General features: G+C 41.3%; 1 protein-coding gene across 1 annotated transcript in view; it reads left to right on the top strand.

Moving 5' to 3' along the window:
* Positions 1–19979, top strand: part of LOC108248746 (epidermal growth factor receptor substrate 15-like 1) — a 145172-nt gene that overhangs the window by 50799 nt on the left and 74394 nt on the right. The window contains exons 11-14 of the mRNA XM_037974303.1: positions 1958–2115; positions 4419–4575; positions 6703–6765; positions 8457–8542. Of these exons, the coding sequence (XP_037830231.1) occupies positions 1958–2115; positions 4419–4575; positions 6703–6765; positions 8457–8542 (464 nt within the window). The remainder of the gene's footprint in view (positions 1–1957; positions 2116–4418; positions 4576–6702; positions 6766–8456; positions 8543–19979) is intronic.

The following is a 19979-nucleotide window of genomic DNA, read 5'->3' as shown; positions in this document are numbered from 1 at the left end:
GTTTAGTAATATCATGTTTTCGTAGTTTAGTTATCCTGTACCTTGTTAGCATTGTCATGTTTTAGCTTAGTTATCTTGTCATGTTCTGTAACTCTGTCTGTAATTTTGTTCTTGTGTTGTAAAGCACTTTGAGTCGCCTCGTGCTGAAAAGTGCTATATAAATAAATGTACCTACCTACCTACCTACCTTCCTCCGAGATGTTGAGTTCCTCTGTAGATCTGGACGGGGACTTTTGCTCCAAGCCGTGGCGGGGAGCTTGGCCGTGGATTTGTGGCTGCACCGACTGGGAGCTGAGGCTCGCGGGCAGACTTGGGTCTCACATCACATCTGGGAATAATACAGGGAAGCGCTTCAATCTGTTTCTTCCTTAGCTCAAATTTTGCCTGTATGGCGTCAAGAGACTGTCCAAACAGTTCAGGAATGGTACCAGCGGACTCTTCGACGGGACCTGAGCTCCGAGCTCTGCCAGGCGCATAGCCTGGTACTTTTGGAGCATGGAGATGGAGCTCAGAGCTCGAGCAGTGGTCGCTTGAGCTCTGTAGATTTTTTCCAATTGCACAGCAGAAAATCTACAGTGCTTGGATGGAAGGGATGTGGGACCGCTTATGCCATAGTTGTGGGACAGCACCAAATACGCTGCCAGGGATGGCTCCATGGGTGAAATATTTATCAGCTCGGTTTTCTCAGCACCTTCCAGATCCAGATACTTTCCATAGCCGGGTACTGTAACGCGGGTGGACAGCGGTTTGTTCCACGAGGATGTCAATTCCAAGACAAAATCTTGGAACATGGGCAGACAGTTTTTGACCTTGGCCAACTCCACGGGGAGGTAAAACCTGGCAAACTGAGACAGTTTCTGAGCAGGAGGGGGACAGGGCCACTCCACGTCCAGTTTCTCAGCCGCATGCCGGTACAAGGAGAGGAATGACATGTCGTCCTGGCTCGTCTGCCTGATGAGGGTCCAGTTGAAACTGAGACTGAGCAGCACCTTCTTCAAAATAATCCATGTGTCCGCCCAGCTGGAAGCGGGGACTCCGACCGAAAGGCCGTCCTCGTCAGACAGATGAAACCCGGTTCCCCGACTCGGAGAGTAGAGGGTCTTGCTGTGAGACTGCAGCCTCTCCCACCACCTTCTCCAGAAACTTATCCATCTTTCCAGGGTTGAGCGGCGAAGCTGGCAACAGAACGCGCAGGCTTCGGGCTCTGCCAACACTCTGCGAGCGTGAACGATCCCCAGACAGATAGGACAAGCTTCGTGCTGGTCCTTCTCATGGAGCGAGAAGCCGCACCCCTGAGGACATGGGTGAACAGAAGACTTCTGCTTCGCTTGTGTCAGCTTTGTGCCACAAACGATGAACTGTACAGGAATACTTGAGACTAGCGCTTCGCGGTCAGACACGCTTACCAGCAGGCACCGGTGACTAACACCAACAAAAGCAGTTAAACTAACTCCGAGCAGAACTAACTAGCAGCAGCTAGCAAGCCTGACTCGAAGAGGTGTTCCTAGCGAGGTGAAGAACGTAAGAACTGAGGAATGACAGTGATGACAGACGGTTACATTTACATACATGCAGGCGGGGCCTGACACCTGTAGTCATCACATTATTTGCCTAAAGGCGTGATTAAAGGTGTCTTCAGCCAGGACATGCGAGGGGGTGATATCCCATAGTACATGTGTTGTACTGAGTAAATCGACTGAAAGGGAACATGCAACTTCCTTTTCTCAGTGGGTGTGGATAAAAATAATGGCAGAAGTTAGAAATAATTACCTTCATCTGTCTCAAAACCATGGAAATAATCTCTTTGATAGACTAAGTTGCAGATATCCAAAATTAATATTTTAATATTTGGTGAACTTTGTGCAATATATGCCTCAGTTGGATCAGTGTTTTTGCCTGCCTTTCAGCTATAACACCAGAAGATCTCAGAACAAACCTGTATCTCTCTGTGTTTTAGCATTCATTGAACTGGGTGGTGCCAGTGTCAGAACGTGGGCGATACGATGACATCTTCCTGAAGACAGACGCTGACCTCGATGGATTTGTTAGTGGACAGGAAGTGAAAGAGATCTTCATGCAGTCTGGACTCTCTCAGAACATTCTTGCACATATATGGTAGGAACATAACAAAACTCCCACTCATGTTTGTCTTAATGGGGGATACCACCTAGACCAAATGCATGTAACAATAACAAGTTAATAATTAACCTCAACTATAAAAACTAGAGAAATTACATTTTTAGCTGAAATGGAGTGTGACTGCTAAGTTCTGAATGACTGCAGAAAGTTGAAACGAAATTGTTAAAGCTAAAAAAAGCTAAACACTAGCTAAAAGCCAAGTGAAGCAAATTGCTAGCTAAAAGCTAGTAGTAGCAAAATACTCGCTGAAAGTAGCAAAAAACTACAAAAAGCAAAATGGAGAAAAAGGAAAGCTAAAAGTAGCAAAAGCTATTGAAATGTAGCAAAGGGATAGCTAAACTAGCCTAAATAATTTCCCTCATGAAAGTATTTTTTTCTAAAACCTGAAAGTAACAGAATAGTAGATAAAAATAAAAGCTAAAAGTAGCCTAAGAAGACAAAAGAAGAGCAAGTATGCTGAAGCAGGCCACTAGGGGAAGCTTGTTCTTTGTGACTTTAACTTTCAACTTCCAGTCTGGTCTCCAGTTATTATATATGCACTGCCTGGCCAAAAAAAAAAAACGTTGTCACCAAAAAAAAAAAAAAAGGTTACACACTAATATTTCGCTGGACCGCCTTTAGCACACATTCGCTGTGGTGTTGTTTCAATAAGCGTCTGCAATATCACAAGATTTATTTCCATCTGGTGTTGCAATAATTTTTAACCAAGATCTTGCATTAGTAATGGTAGAATCTGACTGCTGCGCAAAGCCTTCTCTAGCACATGCCAAAGATTCTCAATGGGGTTAACGTCTGGACTCTGTGGTGGCCAGTCCATGAGTGAAAATGATGTCTCATGCTCCCTAAACCACTCTGTCACAGTTCGAGCCCGATGAATTCTGACATTGTCATCTTGGAATATGCCTGTGCCATCAGGGAAGAAAAATTCCATTGATGGAATAACCTAGTCATTCAGTATATTCAGGTAGTCGGCTAACCTCATTCTTTGAGCACATACTGTTTCTGAACCTAAACCTGACCAACTGCAGCAACCCCAGATCATAGCACTGCCCCCACAGGCTTGTACAGTAGGCACTAGGCATGATAAGTTCAACACTTCATCTGTCTCTCTTCTGACCTTAATGCCCCCATCACTTTGGAACAGGGTAAATCTGGACTTATCAGACTACATGACCTTCTTCTATTGCTCCAGAGTCCAATCTTTATGCTCCCTAGCAAATTGAACCTTGTTTTCCCAGTTAGCCTCACTGATTAGTGGTTTTCTTAAGGCTACACAGCTGTTCAGTCCCAATACCTTAAGTTCCCTTTGCATTGTGCGTGTAGAAATGCTTTTACTTTCACTATTAAACATAGCCCGGAGTTCTACTGTTGTATTTCTTCCATTTGATTTCACTAAATGTTTGAGTGATCGCTGATCACGATTATTCAGGATTTTTTTCCGGCCACATTTCTTCCTCAAAGACGATGGGTCCCCACTAACCTTCCAGTTTTTAATAATGCGTTGGACATTTCCTAACCCAATTTCAGTAGTTTCTTTAATCTCCTTAGATGTTTTCTCTGCTTGATGCATGCCAATGATTTGACCCTTCTCAAACAGACTGACATCTTTCCACAACCTTGGGATTTGTCTTTCGACATGGTTGTTTATAAAATGAGAAGCAACTCATTGCATCAGTTGGGGTTAAATATCTATGTAGTAATTATCTAATAGGAGACTTGTACCTATTTGCTTAGTTTAATCCAGGTGGCAACTTTTTTTGGGGGGGCCAGGCAGTGTAAGGCCTCAGTGGTCATCGACCCCAAACTGGAAGAATGGCTCCAACAGATCCCAGAAACAACCTAACAACTTCAGAGCTCTCTTTCCAGAAGAGTGCAGTCCTCAGAACAGCTAAGATACCACGGAGAACCCTCAAGCTCCCAGGCCTTTGGTAGAGGACCCGAGCTTGATGTGAAAATAGAACCACCCATGTGGAACAAATAGGGCGAGATGGAAGTTTATGTATATATATATATATATATATATATATATATATATATATATATATATATATATATATATATATATATATATATATATAATATGTACGTGTGTGTGTGTGTATTATTAGTATTAGTAGTAATAGTAGTAGTAGTAGTATTATTTATTTTTTGATGGTTTTTTTTTACTGCATATCTGAATGTGAACAGAGACAATGGGGGTTATTTATCTGAGGGATGCTTAGTGATGGTGAATCCACCTGAATGTGTTTCCATTGGCTGTGTGTTCTTCTAACCTACAGGGCTTTGGCAGACACTAGGCAGGTAGGCAAACTGAATAGGGAGCAGTTTGCCCTTGCCATGCATCTCATTCAACAGAAAGTAAGCAAAGGCACTGATCCTCCTCAGGCGCTGACTGCCGAAATGATACCGCCCTCTGAGAGAGGCACTCCGGTACCAGTAGGTCTCACACCCCTTCCCCAAACTCCTTTCCCCACAGTCAACATTTATTTATTCATACATGTATTACAATGTATTTTAGAAAAATATAACTTCTTTGTCTGTATTTATTTTAAGTATTGTTTTATTAATACAAAAAAAATAGATTTTACCTTGTAGCTAACATCTATCAGAGTAAAATACTTGTACTTTTAAGTTTATGCATGAGTTGACTTTTATTAAGTCAAAACATGAGAAATAATCCTAAAATATGTTAGAAAAAAACTTTATTGGCCTTACAATTAATTTTTAATAAATTACAATATCATGAAAAAGTTCAATTATTTCAGTAATTTAATTCAAAACTCATATATAGATTTATTAGACAGCAAAATATTTCAAACATTTATTTCTGTTCATTTTGATGATTATGGCTTACAGCTAATGAAAACCCCAAATTCTGTTTCTCAGAAAATTAGAATATTACAAAAGACCAATAGACTGACAGGGCATGGGCTGTTGCTAGAATAAGTCCTTCAAGAGGCTCCACATACAGATGGATCTAGAATATTGGCTACAACTGTGTTCCTTGTGTTGAGCCACTCCTGAAGCAGACACTACATCAGAAGCATCTTACCTGGGCTAAAGATAATAAAAGACTGGACTTCTGCAGTGGTCTAGTGTCCTCTTTTGAGACAAAAGTCAATTTGCATTTCATTTGGAAAGGTTTCAGGGTCTAGAGGAGGCACAGAATCCATGTTGCTTTAGATCCAGTGTGAGGTTTTGAGGGTCAGTGATGATTTGGACAGCCATGTCTCAGAAGCAATTCTAGGATCTGACCTTTAGGGGTGCACAGTCCCCAGTGAGTAGCTGACAGTAGCTTTTGCCTGGAACTCTCCGTTCTTTTCTCTCCTTCTATTGCAAAATTATGAAAAAAAGAATAAAGAGAAGATAACACTAGTTATTTGGGAATTGAATGTAAATATAATATTAATAAAAAAGCTTTCTTTTTTTCAACTGAAAATTTAAATGTTTACTCCTATAACAATATATGCCCATTTTCTCATCTGCTTCTTCCAGGTCTTGTTTCCTCTCTTTGTTCTTTTTTACTATTCTCCTCTTCTCCTCTTTGCTCTCCCTTCTCCCCCCATTTTCCTGTCTCCCTCTTTGCACATACACAACATTTTATAGTACTAGCATTTGTTTTGATGTCTCACAAACATCATAGTCCACGGAGATTCCTGCCTGACTTCATCTGTTATGCCCCTTTTCTACCGGCTCTAAAGGTTCCAGCTCCACTCTACTCGGCTTGCTTTGCGCGCGTTTCCACCGGCATTTTTTTGAGACCAGTCCCTGCTTTTTTGGTCCTTGCTTCGGAGTAGGGCCAGCCGGGCCGGCCCTGCTTTCGTGGGTGGTGCAAGCTTAGCTCCTGTTCACTCATTGGTCGTGGGTGTGGCCAGATGCAAGCATAAAGAGCAAACGGTAGGAATATAAACAACAGCGTTTGCTTACCCTGCAACGTTTATGCCGTCTGTCCCCCAGCTAAAGGCGCTGTAAAACCTGAAATCTCTGGCGGATAACAGCTGTCCTACTCGGCACAACAATCGCGGCATCCAGAGCATTTCTTCTACTGCGCCTCTCTTCCAGAAGTCTCAGGAGAATCCCCATAAACAGCAACAACACAGGGCCAACGTTGTCCATAGCGCTTCCATTGTTACCACAAATGGTGCCAAGTTTCAGTAGAACTTGGTGCCATGCAAAGACTCAGTGCTGTGAGTCTTGCTGCCCTTCCACTTGGTTTGTTGCACATACAATACATCTACCTTCCTCTTCTGCATCATGTCAACCAGCTCTCTACCTTTGCCTGTCATTGCCCCTACATTTAGAGTTGCTACCCTTAGTCCTGCAGTCTTGACTTTCCTCTTCTCCCTCTGTCTCCTGGCAGCTTTCCTTCCTCGTGGCCTTCGACTTAAATTATATAACTCTGTGTGGAATAAATCTATATGAGATATGAGGTTCACTATGTGAATTGAATTACTGAAATAAATTAACATTTCAATGATATTCTAATTTAATGAGATGTATTTGTTTTTCATTTTGTTGTCCTTCTTGTTTGTAATAAAATCTTTTTTTGTTTTTTTGCTGCAGACTATTTCAGGTTTTATGACTCCAGTTGGATCAGAGATGGGAGCTCTGTCAGACATTAGAAGGGTGATTATTCTCTCTTTATTTATTTTTTCTCTGCTTTTATATTTCTTGTGCTTTTTTTCAGATTTAGAACTATTTAGCATAAATATTTGTCTGCAACACATTTTGTGTCTTTATTCATATTAATCTGTATTATATGCCTATTTATTGAAAATCACCTTTGGCCTTTACCTAGCCTAAAGAGAAATATTGTTGAAAATTTGATGAGTTACGTAATTGAAATTAAAGATTTTTTTTTCTTGCTCACTGTAATTTTTTTTTTGTATCCCAACTTTTTTGCTGCTGCTGTTTCTGTTTTTGGTTCTGAGGCTATAATTTTCAAGTTGTGGTTAGGCAAAATTAATCTACAGTGTATTAACCCATAAACGTTTTCATTGTCTGTGTGAATGCCTGGAAGCATTTGTACGTAGTTACAGTGTCACCCTGTCAACTCTCTAGGGATGAAGGGAAGATTCAGGATCACTGGATGAGTTTTCATTTGAAGCAATCTGTAGAGATCATTATTTCTGAAACAAAAGCAGACAGCAGTACCACATCCACCTAATGAACTTGGAACAAATTATTTAATTTGTAAAAGGCTGAGTAATTAATAAGCTGAACTGTGATGCAAAACTAAAAAGTAGAGACAACATTACAATTTTGGTTTGAAATGGACACTACTGGAAACAAATAATTGCCATGGAGATATTTTGAAAAGGCCTGTGGAAACAGCAGTAGATAATGATTAACTTAGGCGGCACCAGAAAGGTCTCTATTGGATCTGCTAGCAACAAAAGCTGCAAAATAGTAATGAACTTTAATTCAAGTTTCCTCAAAATTGTGTTTAAAATGTGGAGTAGTAGAAGAGCCTAGCCTGCATGGACCTGTCACATCTTAAACTGCAGAGATAGGGTTTGAGGTTTGGTTAGTTTGGGGGTTTATGTCAGATATAAACATAATCTTTAAGTATGTAGTAATGCTGTTTGAAATTTCTGTAACAATTACAAAGTAAAGATCATGTTCTGGCCCATTTATCCAAAAGAAAAAAAAAAACTAGCTTACAGAACAAATGTCAAACAAAATCTTTGATAAACTCCCAAGCTGACAGTTACGTGGTCATCTTTTGTTAAGACAATTGTACCAAAAAGTGCGGTGCCCACCTCTTTCAAACCATCTGTGTGCATGTGGTGCTAATGTACTCAGGAGTCACTACTAACAATAAAAAAACAGCTGTGACAGTCAAAGTGTTGTGCGTAGGTGTTATAAGCTCATCTCTCGGTTTTATCCAGTCTTTTTATTCAGCAATCGATATTCTGTTCTCACACAGGTGCAAAAAATAGCATAGCCCCTTGCAGTGCTCTCATGCTCTCAGCCTCACTTCGGAAGTGAGACTGTGAACCTGAACTTAATACTTGATAACCAGATCTGATTGGCTAAAACAATACTGTCAATCTTCTCTCCACTTCTGTGCATCATATGTTTACGCCACCCCCCCCCACACACACACACACACACACACACGCACACACACGCACGCACACACACACACACGTTGGTGATTGAGCCTATGTGCTGCTCTTTTTTTCATCATTCTTATCTTGTTTGTTTGTTATCTGACACAGCTCATTTCATTATCCTGCTTTTTTTTTTTTTTACCAAAGCTTTATTCATCAAGAGCTGCCTTCTACCTTTCTTGTCATTTTCTCTCTCTGCAGGATAGCTCTAGTTCCATGGGTTCAGGAGAGTTCACTGGCATAAAAGAGCTGGATGATATCAGCCAGGAGATCGCCCAATTACAGAGGTAACATTTTTGTGAGCTGAAGTCACAGAAGTGAAAATTACTCCTCCAACAATGGTTGTGAGGGTTTTTGTCAGCTTAGTTCACAGGAAAAATGTTTTGGTCACATGCATGAAGGTGTATGCATAAAGCATGCATAAAGGCACTTTCACAAAGCATTTCAAGCCAGGACTTGAGCCTCGTTCACAAGAATGTTTTTTGTAAATACGTAAAAGGTTTTGGTTTTTTTTTGCTTTTAGCATTGCATCCACACAGAAACAGCTTTTTAGGAGCCCATAAATGTTTGTTTTTTTCACAAAATTGTGTTTCATAGTGAGAAAATCTTGAAGCTGCAGCCTTGTGCTACAGAAACTAGTTTCTCAAGTATAATCTTCACATTCTATATTACTTCAATAAACAGATAAGACCGATGAATCATAACAGATTTAAAGAGAGAGAAAACCCATTATTATTACTCCAAAGAATCTAAGGCTAAAAATGTTTTGTCACTTTACTGAACTGTCAGCAATACAAAAAAACCCAACATAAAAAAACTACAATATCATTATATTTTTTTAAAACATGGGAAACTAGAATAATTTTAAAGGACAGACATTTGTGTTTAAAGAGTTTAGCCTGATATGATTTGAACATTGTGAGGAAAACTCTTCCCTTCAACTGTACACCGCTAGATACTGGACCTGAAAAGTGTCTTTTATGTCAATATATTTGGACTGACACAACTGCCACAACACTTATTGGTCTACACTTTTGTTGTCTTGTATTTTAATGTTAGATGAAGTCAAAGTTCCACTTCATCATCATTCCACAAAAAGAATTTGGTTCTTGCTTTTGTATTCATCATCCTCATTTTTTTCTTTCTGTTTTGTTTACAGTTTGAAACATAGATTCTATAGTAGCGTTTCTCAACGGGGGCGGTACCGCCCCCTGGGGGGCGTTGAGAGGACAGGGGGCGCTGGCAGCAATATTTTCAAAAAGGGGGCGTTGATATTCTTTTGGGGGTCGTTTGCTTAAAGGTAAAGTTTACACCAAAGATTCACAACAATATCAGTTTAAACTTTGAACTACTTGCAAAAATATTGTGGCCTAAAACATTAAAACCGTTACAGAACTGCAACTGTATCGATGGTGTTTCTTTTCGGCGCAGCTCCGTGCTGCCTTCATGAGCACGGGACATCAGATTATCGTTTTTATAATTTGTCCCACATAACAGTTACTTTGTAAACTTTGAGAAAGAAACTTTGAGAAAGGAATATCTTTAGTGATATTACCCTTTGGAATTATTTATTTCTCTTACATGGGTTAATTTCTCTGAAGGATACACTGTGAGTGCATTGTTATCGCAGAGGTTAAACATTTACAAGAGCAATATTCTGTTTTCGGACTTTCCCTGAAAGCGTCCAGCATCCAGACGTACATTAATTCCTTTCTGGACAAGATTCTTTGTTGACATGACACAAACCAACAAACCAAAAAAATACAAAAAAATCTAAAACCAGAGACCTACGGCTTGACAAGTGGATCACAGCAGCTGCATCAGCCGGTGTAACACCGGATCGATGTCGGCTGACACCGCTGCGACTTTTCTCTGCAGTTTTATTTGTGTCGTTGTGAACTTTAAAGTCTTATCATCAGTCACAATCTTTTATTAGTCTATGAATAAAAGCAGGGCTCTCAAGTTTCACACATTGATCGTGAGACACGCATTTTGTGAAGCGCACACGCCACTTTTTGTATTTCTCACGCTAAAGAAATACACACGCAGACTGGCTTTTTTTGAACCGGAACCAATGTGCAGCGCAATGTTTTCCGCACGGGCTGGAGCACAATAGGGGCCAAGTTAGCGAGTTTTCAGATCCGTCTGGCCATTTTTCAAAGTGACTAGCGACAAATCTAGTGACTTTTTTCTGTCTTATTGGAGACTTTGGCGAATAAATGTGTGGAAGCACCAATTATTCTGCAGCGTGCCGTAAGCCCCGCCCACTTCCCCAAGCACTGACAGCTGTCAATCTCACAGCAGAGAGGAGACCCGCTCCACTCTGTGTCCACAGTGGCGCGAATCCAGTAGCAGTTTCTGTATTTACCAGCTGTCTGTGCATGTGTAAATGATATGATCGATAACAGAGACACGTCACTGATCAGGGGCCCCTCCGCTCCTTCACCTTTTCATTAAACCTGTGTCAAGAGGAGGCCTGGAAATGTTCAGTTTACAACTGTTTACTGATCAGTATTTACAATAGAACACAGCATGACATGAAAAATAAAGGAAATTGTTTGTGTCATTTTGTTATTCAGACAGTAAGCATTTGTTGAACTTGATGGTGAATCATAAAGCAGATACATTACAGAAGTAAGGAGTTTAAATGTCTCCTCTGGGATATAACTCTACAGAGCTGTTGTGATTAATCTGATAAGTCTGATCAGATGAAGTGTCCAATTAGTAACTGATATCCAACAAGGATATAATTTAAAATTAAGATTTCATGTTTTTATATGTGGTTTGATTGCTGTAATTTTTTAAACCTCCTGAACACAAAGTTCATGTTATTCAGCTGAGAGGATGGAGAGAAAGAATCAGGACAGACAGAAAGGAGATAGGTTGGTCTAATATTAGCTGGAAGTGTAGGAACAGCCACTTAATACCAGGTGATTCATTTAAAAATATAATTTATATTTAAAAAAGTGCATTAGCAAGATGTGTAATTTATTTAAAGCTATTAAATAATACTTGTTTGACCATATGACTTAGAGAAGAACACAGAGAGGGAATGAAGGAGACAGACATGAGGTCAGTGATCAGCTGCTGTAGAGGAGACCAGAGATGACATCAGGTAGGACTAATTCTGCTAGTGAGGCCACAAAAACCTAGATGCCCAGGAGGGTTTGAATTTCTGCTGACCATTACTGTGTCCTTTTGGGAAAATTAGTGCAGGCAGACATGGCAAGTCAATTACCAAAGAGGAGAATGTGGAAAAAAGAGGTGAAGATGATGATGATGAGGAGGAACAGAGGTGCAGAAGAGAGGGTTGGGGCAAGGTCTTACTCAGAAGATCCATCTGAATGGCCTTCACCACAGTAGGTGGGGGACTCATTGAAGCAGCACATGGTGGAGAATGACCCACAAAGATGTTCTGATGGGCCATACCCAAGATCAGGTATTATATAAGTCCATGAATAAGAAAGATTTATTCACGTAAACAGGCAAAAAAAAAAAGGGGGTGGGGGGTGGGAGGGGGGCGGTAAGAGGCCTTTATAATGGATAGGGGGGCGCTGGACCAAAAAAGGTTGAGAAACACTGTTCTATAGTTTATACAGTCTATGGTTCAAATATATAGTCTACTTGACATGTAATTTTTATGTTTTATGTTTTCTTTTCTGTTTCTGGTGTATTTTTTTGGCATCGTTACAGTGACACCTACAGGCCTGGCATATAGGGCTGGGTACCGAACTTCGGTACTTTTATGGTACCAACCAAAATGCTTCGGTGGTACCGAGTATCAAAATATGCTTCTTCTTCCGGTGCCAAGTTTCGGTGATTGGCTGTAATGTTACACGTGGTTGCGGGACGCAGGAAAAATACATAGGTAGTTACACCCACATACGGGGTTCACATGTATTTGTAGTTGCGTGTCTTTGAACCGCTTAAAAAATGCCACCAAGATCATAAGTGTGGCTCCATTTTATAAAGATTGATGCCAATAGTGCGTGATGTAATATATGCAAAAAAGACATCTTTGCTAAGGCCTGCAACACAACTAATTTGATGAAGCACCTGACTGTGCACAGAATCAGTTTAAGAGCGGACAGTTGCTCCATGTTTGAATGCAAGAAGAGCGGACTCTCAGCATTTAAGTCAGCCTGTGGGCGTTACAGAACCTGAGCGGCTTAATTTAAAATCCCCACTGTACTCCGCTTCATCTGAGAGCATTGAGCACGGCGCTGTGTCTGGGATTTCAACCGGTAAGTTTACGTTTGTTGACAGCAACTTTATACGTGTATCGCACAGGACCAGGATCCATGTAACGCTATTTTTAAGATATTAGTTTGTAGCTTTATTTTATGGCTATGTAGCTAGCTAAGTCAAAAGCTAACTAAAGATAAAGCTTAGCTTGTAAAAATGTGCTCATCCATTCGGTTGTCTGGTTAAACAGCTCACTTAATGTTCACTGTTATGTTTGTTCTCCTCACAGTAGCCTCTGACCCTGATGTGAGGAGGACAAGGCCAGTCAGTGTGAATCCATTCACACTTGCAGGAAAAGGAAAAATGACAAAAGAAAAACAAGATGAGTGCCACAGGGCAGTCACAAACTTTGTTGTTAAAGGTTTGCTGTCTTTTTCTACAGTGGAGGCTCCATAGTGGAAGTAAGTAAGCTGTAAAGGATATTGTTGACCAGTTCAGCCTTTATCTCTCAGCCTAGATAATGGTTTTTGAGCAGTAATAACACAACCGCGTTATTGTTGATGTTTTGTGTTCTAATCTCAATTAGGGAGATGATAAGAGCCCTAAAGCCCAGATATCAGTCCCCCAGCAGAGACATGTTGTCAAATACACTCATGCCGGCATGGTATGCAGTAGAGAAGGGAAATATCAAGAGAGAATTGCAAGACATCAGAAATGTGGCTGTGACTGCGGATGGGTGGACCAGTGTGGCACAAGACGATTACTTGACTGTTTCAGTCCACTTAGCTGAGGAGATAGGGGATATTCTTGATGAATTCAATATAAAGGGAAAAGTTGTTGCGATCACTGTAGACAATGCAGCTAATATGGATGTAGCAGTGAAAAAGATGAGCATTAGAAAAATTGACTGCTTTGCTTATACTCTAAACATTGCTGCTCAAAAGCTGTACACTACACGTGTCATCTCAAAGTGGGCAGGAAGAATTCGAGCTATGGTTGTGTGGTTAAAGCAATGCAGCTTGGCTAAACCTATCCTTAAAGAAAAGCAACGTCTTCTCGGTTAGTAGAAATTAAAGTGGACTAAACTTAGTGCAAAATTCTATGGCTAAATCAATAATTGAACTATTACTACAAATATACAAGCATTTTAATAACCACACACACTGTCTCTCTTGGTCTTCCAGAACATGCTGTCATTTTAGATGTGAAGAACAGGTGGAACAGCCTGTTCCTGATGGTGGAGCGATTTCTGGAGCAGTTTCCTGCTATTCAGGCGGCCTCCATGGACCCTCAGTTAAAAAAATCAATGGAGAAGGACAGGTATTGTAGCTAAGGATGGACATTGATATTACCTTAGTCCTTTATCAATGTGAACTAATGTGATGAGCTGTGGTAAAGCTATACAACAATGTGTATATTCTTTTCAGAATGGAGAGACTTTCTGATGATTATTATAGTAAAGCAGAACAGTTTGTCAGAGTTATGAAGATACTCTGTACTTCAACCATCTGCATCTCTGCTGAAAAGAGTCCAACTTTGGGCTAGATTCTGCCCATTCTTGGGAAACTCCAACACCACTTCACATTTACTGATAAGGACTCCTCCTTCACACAGACCATTAAAGACAGGATCTGGGGTGACCTCTCAAGACAATACCAAGTAGGTAGCATAATCCTGTAAATTTCTTAGTAGTTTTCAATAGGTATAATCACAGACATCATGACTACTATGCTATGTTTTTGTCTTGCAGGATGAGAACATCAGACAGTTATTGGAGGAGGGCACAGTCTTAGACCCAATATTCAAGACGAAAGTGGCCGATGAAGTGTGGATCAAACTAGAAGAGGAGCTGATAAGTAGGACCTCGCAACAGGTAATTATTAGGATTCCAAGCCCGCAGAAGCGAGCGGACAGCCAATGCAAGGCATGGCTGTTCGCTCGCTCCCAGCGGAGCAGGGAACCCTATTGTTTCTGTACGGATTTTTCATTTTTCTCTATTATTATTAGGGTTCCAACCCCGCGGAAGCGAGCGGATGGCCAATGTAAGGCATGGTTGTTTGCCTGCTCCCAGCAGATTTTTCATCCTTACAAATTCTTCTCCGATAAAACGCGTTCGCCAGAAACTGCTGGGGAAAAGCCATCCAGACAGTCTGATAGAAAAACCCTACCGCTACTCAGACAAAAAAAAATCATATTGTTCCATACCTAGGGCACTCTATAGCAAAAGACAATGCATTTTTGCTAACAACTCCTAAACCGCAAGTCCTACACTCAAAATCTTGATGGGACCTTAAAGCCTTAAAGTTTGGATGATTCTGCATCACTTTCACATTGGCCACGCCCACTTCCGCCCAACTAGATGTTTTGCTAAGACAAAACCTACATTTGAATACTACTCCCACATTGTAAGCTGGATCAACGTGAAACTTGGTACAAAACGATATGCTGAAGTGATGATTAAAAAGTTTAAAAATTTTGTGCAAGTGACGCAATACCAAACACTTCAGCACTAGCACAACGGTTAACTATGAATATCTCTGCCATACTTTAAGATTATGGAAAATGCATTTAGTTCCCAATATTGGATGAGATGTTGCCACTTTGTATTAAATTTTATGTAGTTATACCGATAGGGGGGCGCTATAATTCCAAAAAGTTTATATCTGAATAACTGCTTGACAGATTTACACCAAACTTGGTACAGATGAACAAGAACGCACCTTAAAATGATATCTTGAATATTAAAATGAAGTGGGCGTGGCTTATATGCTATCTCACATTTGAACTTTGAACTCGGACAAATCGAACTTTACCTTTGCGGAAATGGCCGATCAACTATAGAATTGCGCTATCTACGTTTGAGGGAAAAGTTGCAAAATTTGACCTCTAGGTGGCGCTTTTACAACAAAGATTAACGCACAGTATCTTTATTCTGGTCTTTTCCGTAAACCATCTCTTTTTAGATAAGTTTTGGAAAAAAAATTGTAAAATATGGTAATTAGTAGAAAACTTGCAAAATATGCATAACCTACTTGCGTTAACTCCTCCCGAGGCTCAAAGCCAATTGAGGCGAAACTTTATGTGGTACAACTGGATGATCTGCTAACCAAATGATGTGAACAAATTTTTAAAATATGTGCGGTTTATTAATTGTGCGTAAGCAAAGAAAAAATTCCCCTAAAAAAAAGTTTATTGAGCGCAACTTAAGAACAGTTTAAAATTTATCAATTGTTTTTATAACAGTGGTGACTAAGGCTGAAAAATAGATATCTCTGTATTTTCAGCCTGATCTAACACTAGGGGGCACTACAAAGAGGTAAAATTTGTACTGCCGAAGTGGCTGAATGGATTTTCGTGAAACTTGGTGTGTATCTTCAGAATATAACCCTGAAATTATGTTATCAATGTGGTAATGATTGGTCAAAGTGGGCGTGGCTTATGTGCAAAAATGTATGTGTAGCCTTTAACATTTAGAAAAATCCACCAAAAATCACTTGTTGCATTTAGATGGCTAAGACATACAGGATATGTTCCTTGTATGACCCCTAAAAGTGCTGAATAAAATTCACAGCTCTATATTCAAGCATGTAGTTACTATTTATGAAGTTCGTAACTAAAACTAGCAGTAGCAACTTGGACTCTGTTTGGTCGAATGACTTGAAATTTGGTACTCTCCTCAGACCTAGCCTTCCCACAAAGCACAAGAAATATTGCTTGAATTTGAGCGCCCCTTGTGGTTAATAAATGAAAACATATAAATGCTAACCAACTTGGCCGGTTTTTATTTTATTTTGGAAAAAGCTTAAGACTATGGTGGATTGAAAAATGTGGGCAAACAAAGGAAATGATACTGGTCATCTGTGAATATGTTAAGATTTTTTTTTAGGCATTATTGATTTTTAACAAATTTCTGAATATATTTCGGTATGACCAGCACTGCTACGACAAAGGTTGACAATTTCTTGTACAAAAGCCTTTGAGTGTGGACATTTCCCGAAGTGCAAACATTATTCCACATATACACACAGTGATGTGGGAATATTTTGGAAATTTTATAATAAAGTTTAAATTTTTTATGATTTTTGCGTATTACCTGGACATCATGAACATGAAGTTATCAATTTTTCATGAAGAATGTGTTCGATCCAGTAACATAGAAATAAAAGAAAATTATTCCACATGTAGGCATGGTCATTAGAGAATATTTATTTTAACAGTTATGGATTTTTTATGAATATTTATTTGCCATGCTGTGGTATGAAATAACAATTAACATTTTTTTTTTACTGAAACAGCATTGAAACTAGGGACATTTTAATACAATTATATGATTCCAAATGTAGACTTTACTCCATCCATTTTCTTCCGCTTATCGGGGGTAGCAGCCTAAGCAGGGAAACCCAGACTTCCCTCATTCCCTCTCCCCAGCCACTTTGGCCAGCTCCTCCGGGGGAATCCCAAAGCGTTCCCTGGCCAGCCGAGAAACATAGTCCCTCCAGCGTGTCCTGGGTCTTCCTCTGGGCCTCCTCCCGGTGGGACGTGCCCGTAACACCTCACCAGGGAGGCATTCAGGAGGCATCCTAACCAGATGCCAGAGCCACCTCATCTGGCTCCTCTCGACGTGGAAAAGCAGCGGCTCTACTCTGAGTCCCACCCTATCTCTAAGGGAGAGCCCAGACACCCTGTGGAGGAAACTCATTTTAGCCGCTTGTATTCGCAATCTCGTTCTTTCGGTCACTACCCAAAGCTCGTGACCATAGATGAGGGTAGGAACGTAGATTGACCAGTAAATCGAGAGCTTCGCTTTTTGACTCAGCTCTCTCTTCACCACGACAGATCGGTACAGTGTAAGCTTCACTGCAGACACTGCACCAATCCGCCTGTCGATCTCCCGCTCCATTTTTCCCCTCATTCAGGAACAAGACCCTGAGATACTTAAACTCCTCCACCCCTCCCTGGGCTGCCACCTTATCGTGGTGGAGGGGTTTGAGTGACCCAATGATCCTTGGAGCTATGCTGTCTGGGGCTACATGCCCCTAGTAGGGTCACCCAAGGCAGACAGGTCCTAGGTGAGGGGCCCCACGAAGTGCAGCCCAAAGACTCCTTATGATGAGAAACAGACTTGGAAACTGTTCCCTCGCCTGGACGTGGGTCACCGGGGCCCCACTCTGGAGCCAGGCCTGGAGGTGGGGCACGTTGGCTAGCGCCTGGTGGCCGGGCTTTCACCCATGGAGCCCGGCCGGGCACAGCCCGAAGAGGATACGTGGGGCCCCCTTCCCATGGGCTCACCACCTATGGGAGGGGCCAAAGGGGTCGGGTGCAATGTGGAATGTGTAGTGGCCAAAGGCGGGGACCTTGGCGGTCTGATCCTCGGCTACAGAAGCTGGCTCTCAGGACGTAGACTTTAATATCTGAGAATATTTTGGTAATTGTTTTACGTACTTTTGATTTTTTTTATGAATTTAATTACTTGACCAAGTGTGCCATAAAGAGGCATTGAACAATTTTCTTTTGAAAATGCAGTTTGTCTAGGACAGTGGTTCCCAAAGTGTGGGGCGCGTCCCCTAGGTGGGCGCAGTGCCATTGCATGGGGGGCGCGAGAAGCGGTATGGATAAATGGAAAAAAAAAACTGCCTGACTAAGCATAATGGACAGGTTTTTGACGGGGACAGGTTTTTAACCCCATTTTGCATCAAGGCTTTTTTCAAGTGTATTGATGATAGCAAAGTTGAATATTGTCATACTTGCCAACCGTCCCACATTTAGCCCCCCCGTCCCTTGTCCCGCATCACCCTGTGTGGGACAGCCAAAAGTCCCGCATTTGGCCCTCACACGCCACACTTTGTATTTCCCACGCAAAAAAAAAACAACACACGCACACAGTCTTTTTGTCACTTTAACGCTATATTTAGCGAGTTTTCAGATCCCTCTAGCATTTCTTTAAAGCGACTAGCGACAAATCTAGTGACTTTGGCGGCTAAATATGAGAAAGCACTCATTCTGCAGTGTACCTTAAGCCCCGCCCACCTCCCCAAGCACTGACAGCTGTCAATCTCACAGCAGAGAGAAGAGAAAGTTATGTGTCGCTCCAGCGCGCCCCCTCGAGCACGCGCGGGAGCGAGATTGTTTTCGTGTGAGTCGTGTTGTCAACTGATGACAGTGGGCTAAAGATGGAGAGGCAGAAAACTGAAGAGGCAGAAAGATAAAGATGTAGGCATGAAAGAAAGCTTTTCAAAGTGGTTGAAAGACAGCAGGAAGTTCTGTCAGAGCATCAAGAGGAGGCCTGGAAATGTTCAGGTTAGCTAAACCTACTAATAACTCATAAATAACAAGTTACAACTGTTTACTGAACAGTATTTACAATATAACAGCTGAGAGGATGGAGAGAAAGAATCAGGACAGACAGAAGAAGGAGACAGATTGGACTAATGTTAGCTGGAAGTGTAGAAACAGCCACTTAATACCAAAGGATTTATTTTTATAATATATATTGTTTATATTAAAAAAGTGCATTAGCAAGATGTGTAATTTATTCAAATCTAATTAATAAATTAATAATACTTGCTTGAATATATGACTTAGAGGAGAAAAACACAAGTAAAGAATGAACGAGACAGACATGAGGTCGGTGATCAGCTGCTGTAGAGGAGACCAGAGATGACATCAGGTAGGAATAATTCAGCTAGTGAGGCCACAAAAACCTAGATGCCCAGGAGGGTTTGAATCGGGATCTGCTGACCACCACTGTGTCAGTTTGGGAAAAATAGTCCAAGCAGACATGGCAAGACCAACACCACAGAGGAGAAAGTGGACAAGAGATGATGATGATGAGGAGGAGGAGGAGGAGGGAGGTGCAGGGAGGTGCAGAGGAGAGGGTTGGAGCAAGACCTTACTCAGAAGATCCATCTGAATGGCCTTCACCACAGGAAGTGGGGGACTCATTGAAGCAGTACATGGAGAATGACCCACAGAGATTTCCTGATGGGCCATACCCCATATCGGGTATTATATGTTAAAAGTCCATGAATAAAAAAAATTTATTCACGTTAACAAGTAAAAGGAAAAAAAAGGGGGGGGGGTGGTAACGTGTTTGCATACCCTTCAGAAAGTAGGTAGTTGCACCCCTGCATGTCCACTTTGCAAATGAATCATTCATATGCAAAGCTGCCACTGATCCCATCCTGGATTAAAAAGCAGAATGTAAATATAATGTAAATATAATTTTGAATATATTGTTTTTTCACTGACTCTGTAGCGCTAATATAAATCCCTGTGGTTCCAACACTGAATTAAAGCTGCAAGCAGCGTTGGGCGGCCCTCGCAGCTCAGCACCGCTCCGGCCTTGCGACCACGGGAGCTCTTGCAATCGCGGGAGCTCTGGCGACCGCAGTCTATGCTCTCGCANCCTTTCCTGCACCGTCCACTAGGTGGCTTTTACAGCAAATGTCCCAAATTGCCTTCAGTCAGGATCAATACCAGTCCTGTGCCATGGTGTGAGGTTTGACCTTCCTACGTCTAACGGTTGAAGAGTTAGAGCAC

This window comes from Kryptolebias marmoratus, linkage group LG24 (assembly GCF_001649575.2).
Source record: "Kryptolebias marmoratus isolate JLee-2015 linkage group LG24, ASM164957v2, whole genome shotgun sequence".
NCBI lineage: Eukaryota > Metazoa > Chordata > Actinopteri > Cyprinodontiformes > Rivulidae > Kryptolebias > Kryptolebias marmoratus.
The sequence above is the reverse complement of the archived record's forward strand: the minus strand, read 5'-3'. Positions and strand labels throughout refer to the sequence as shown.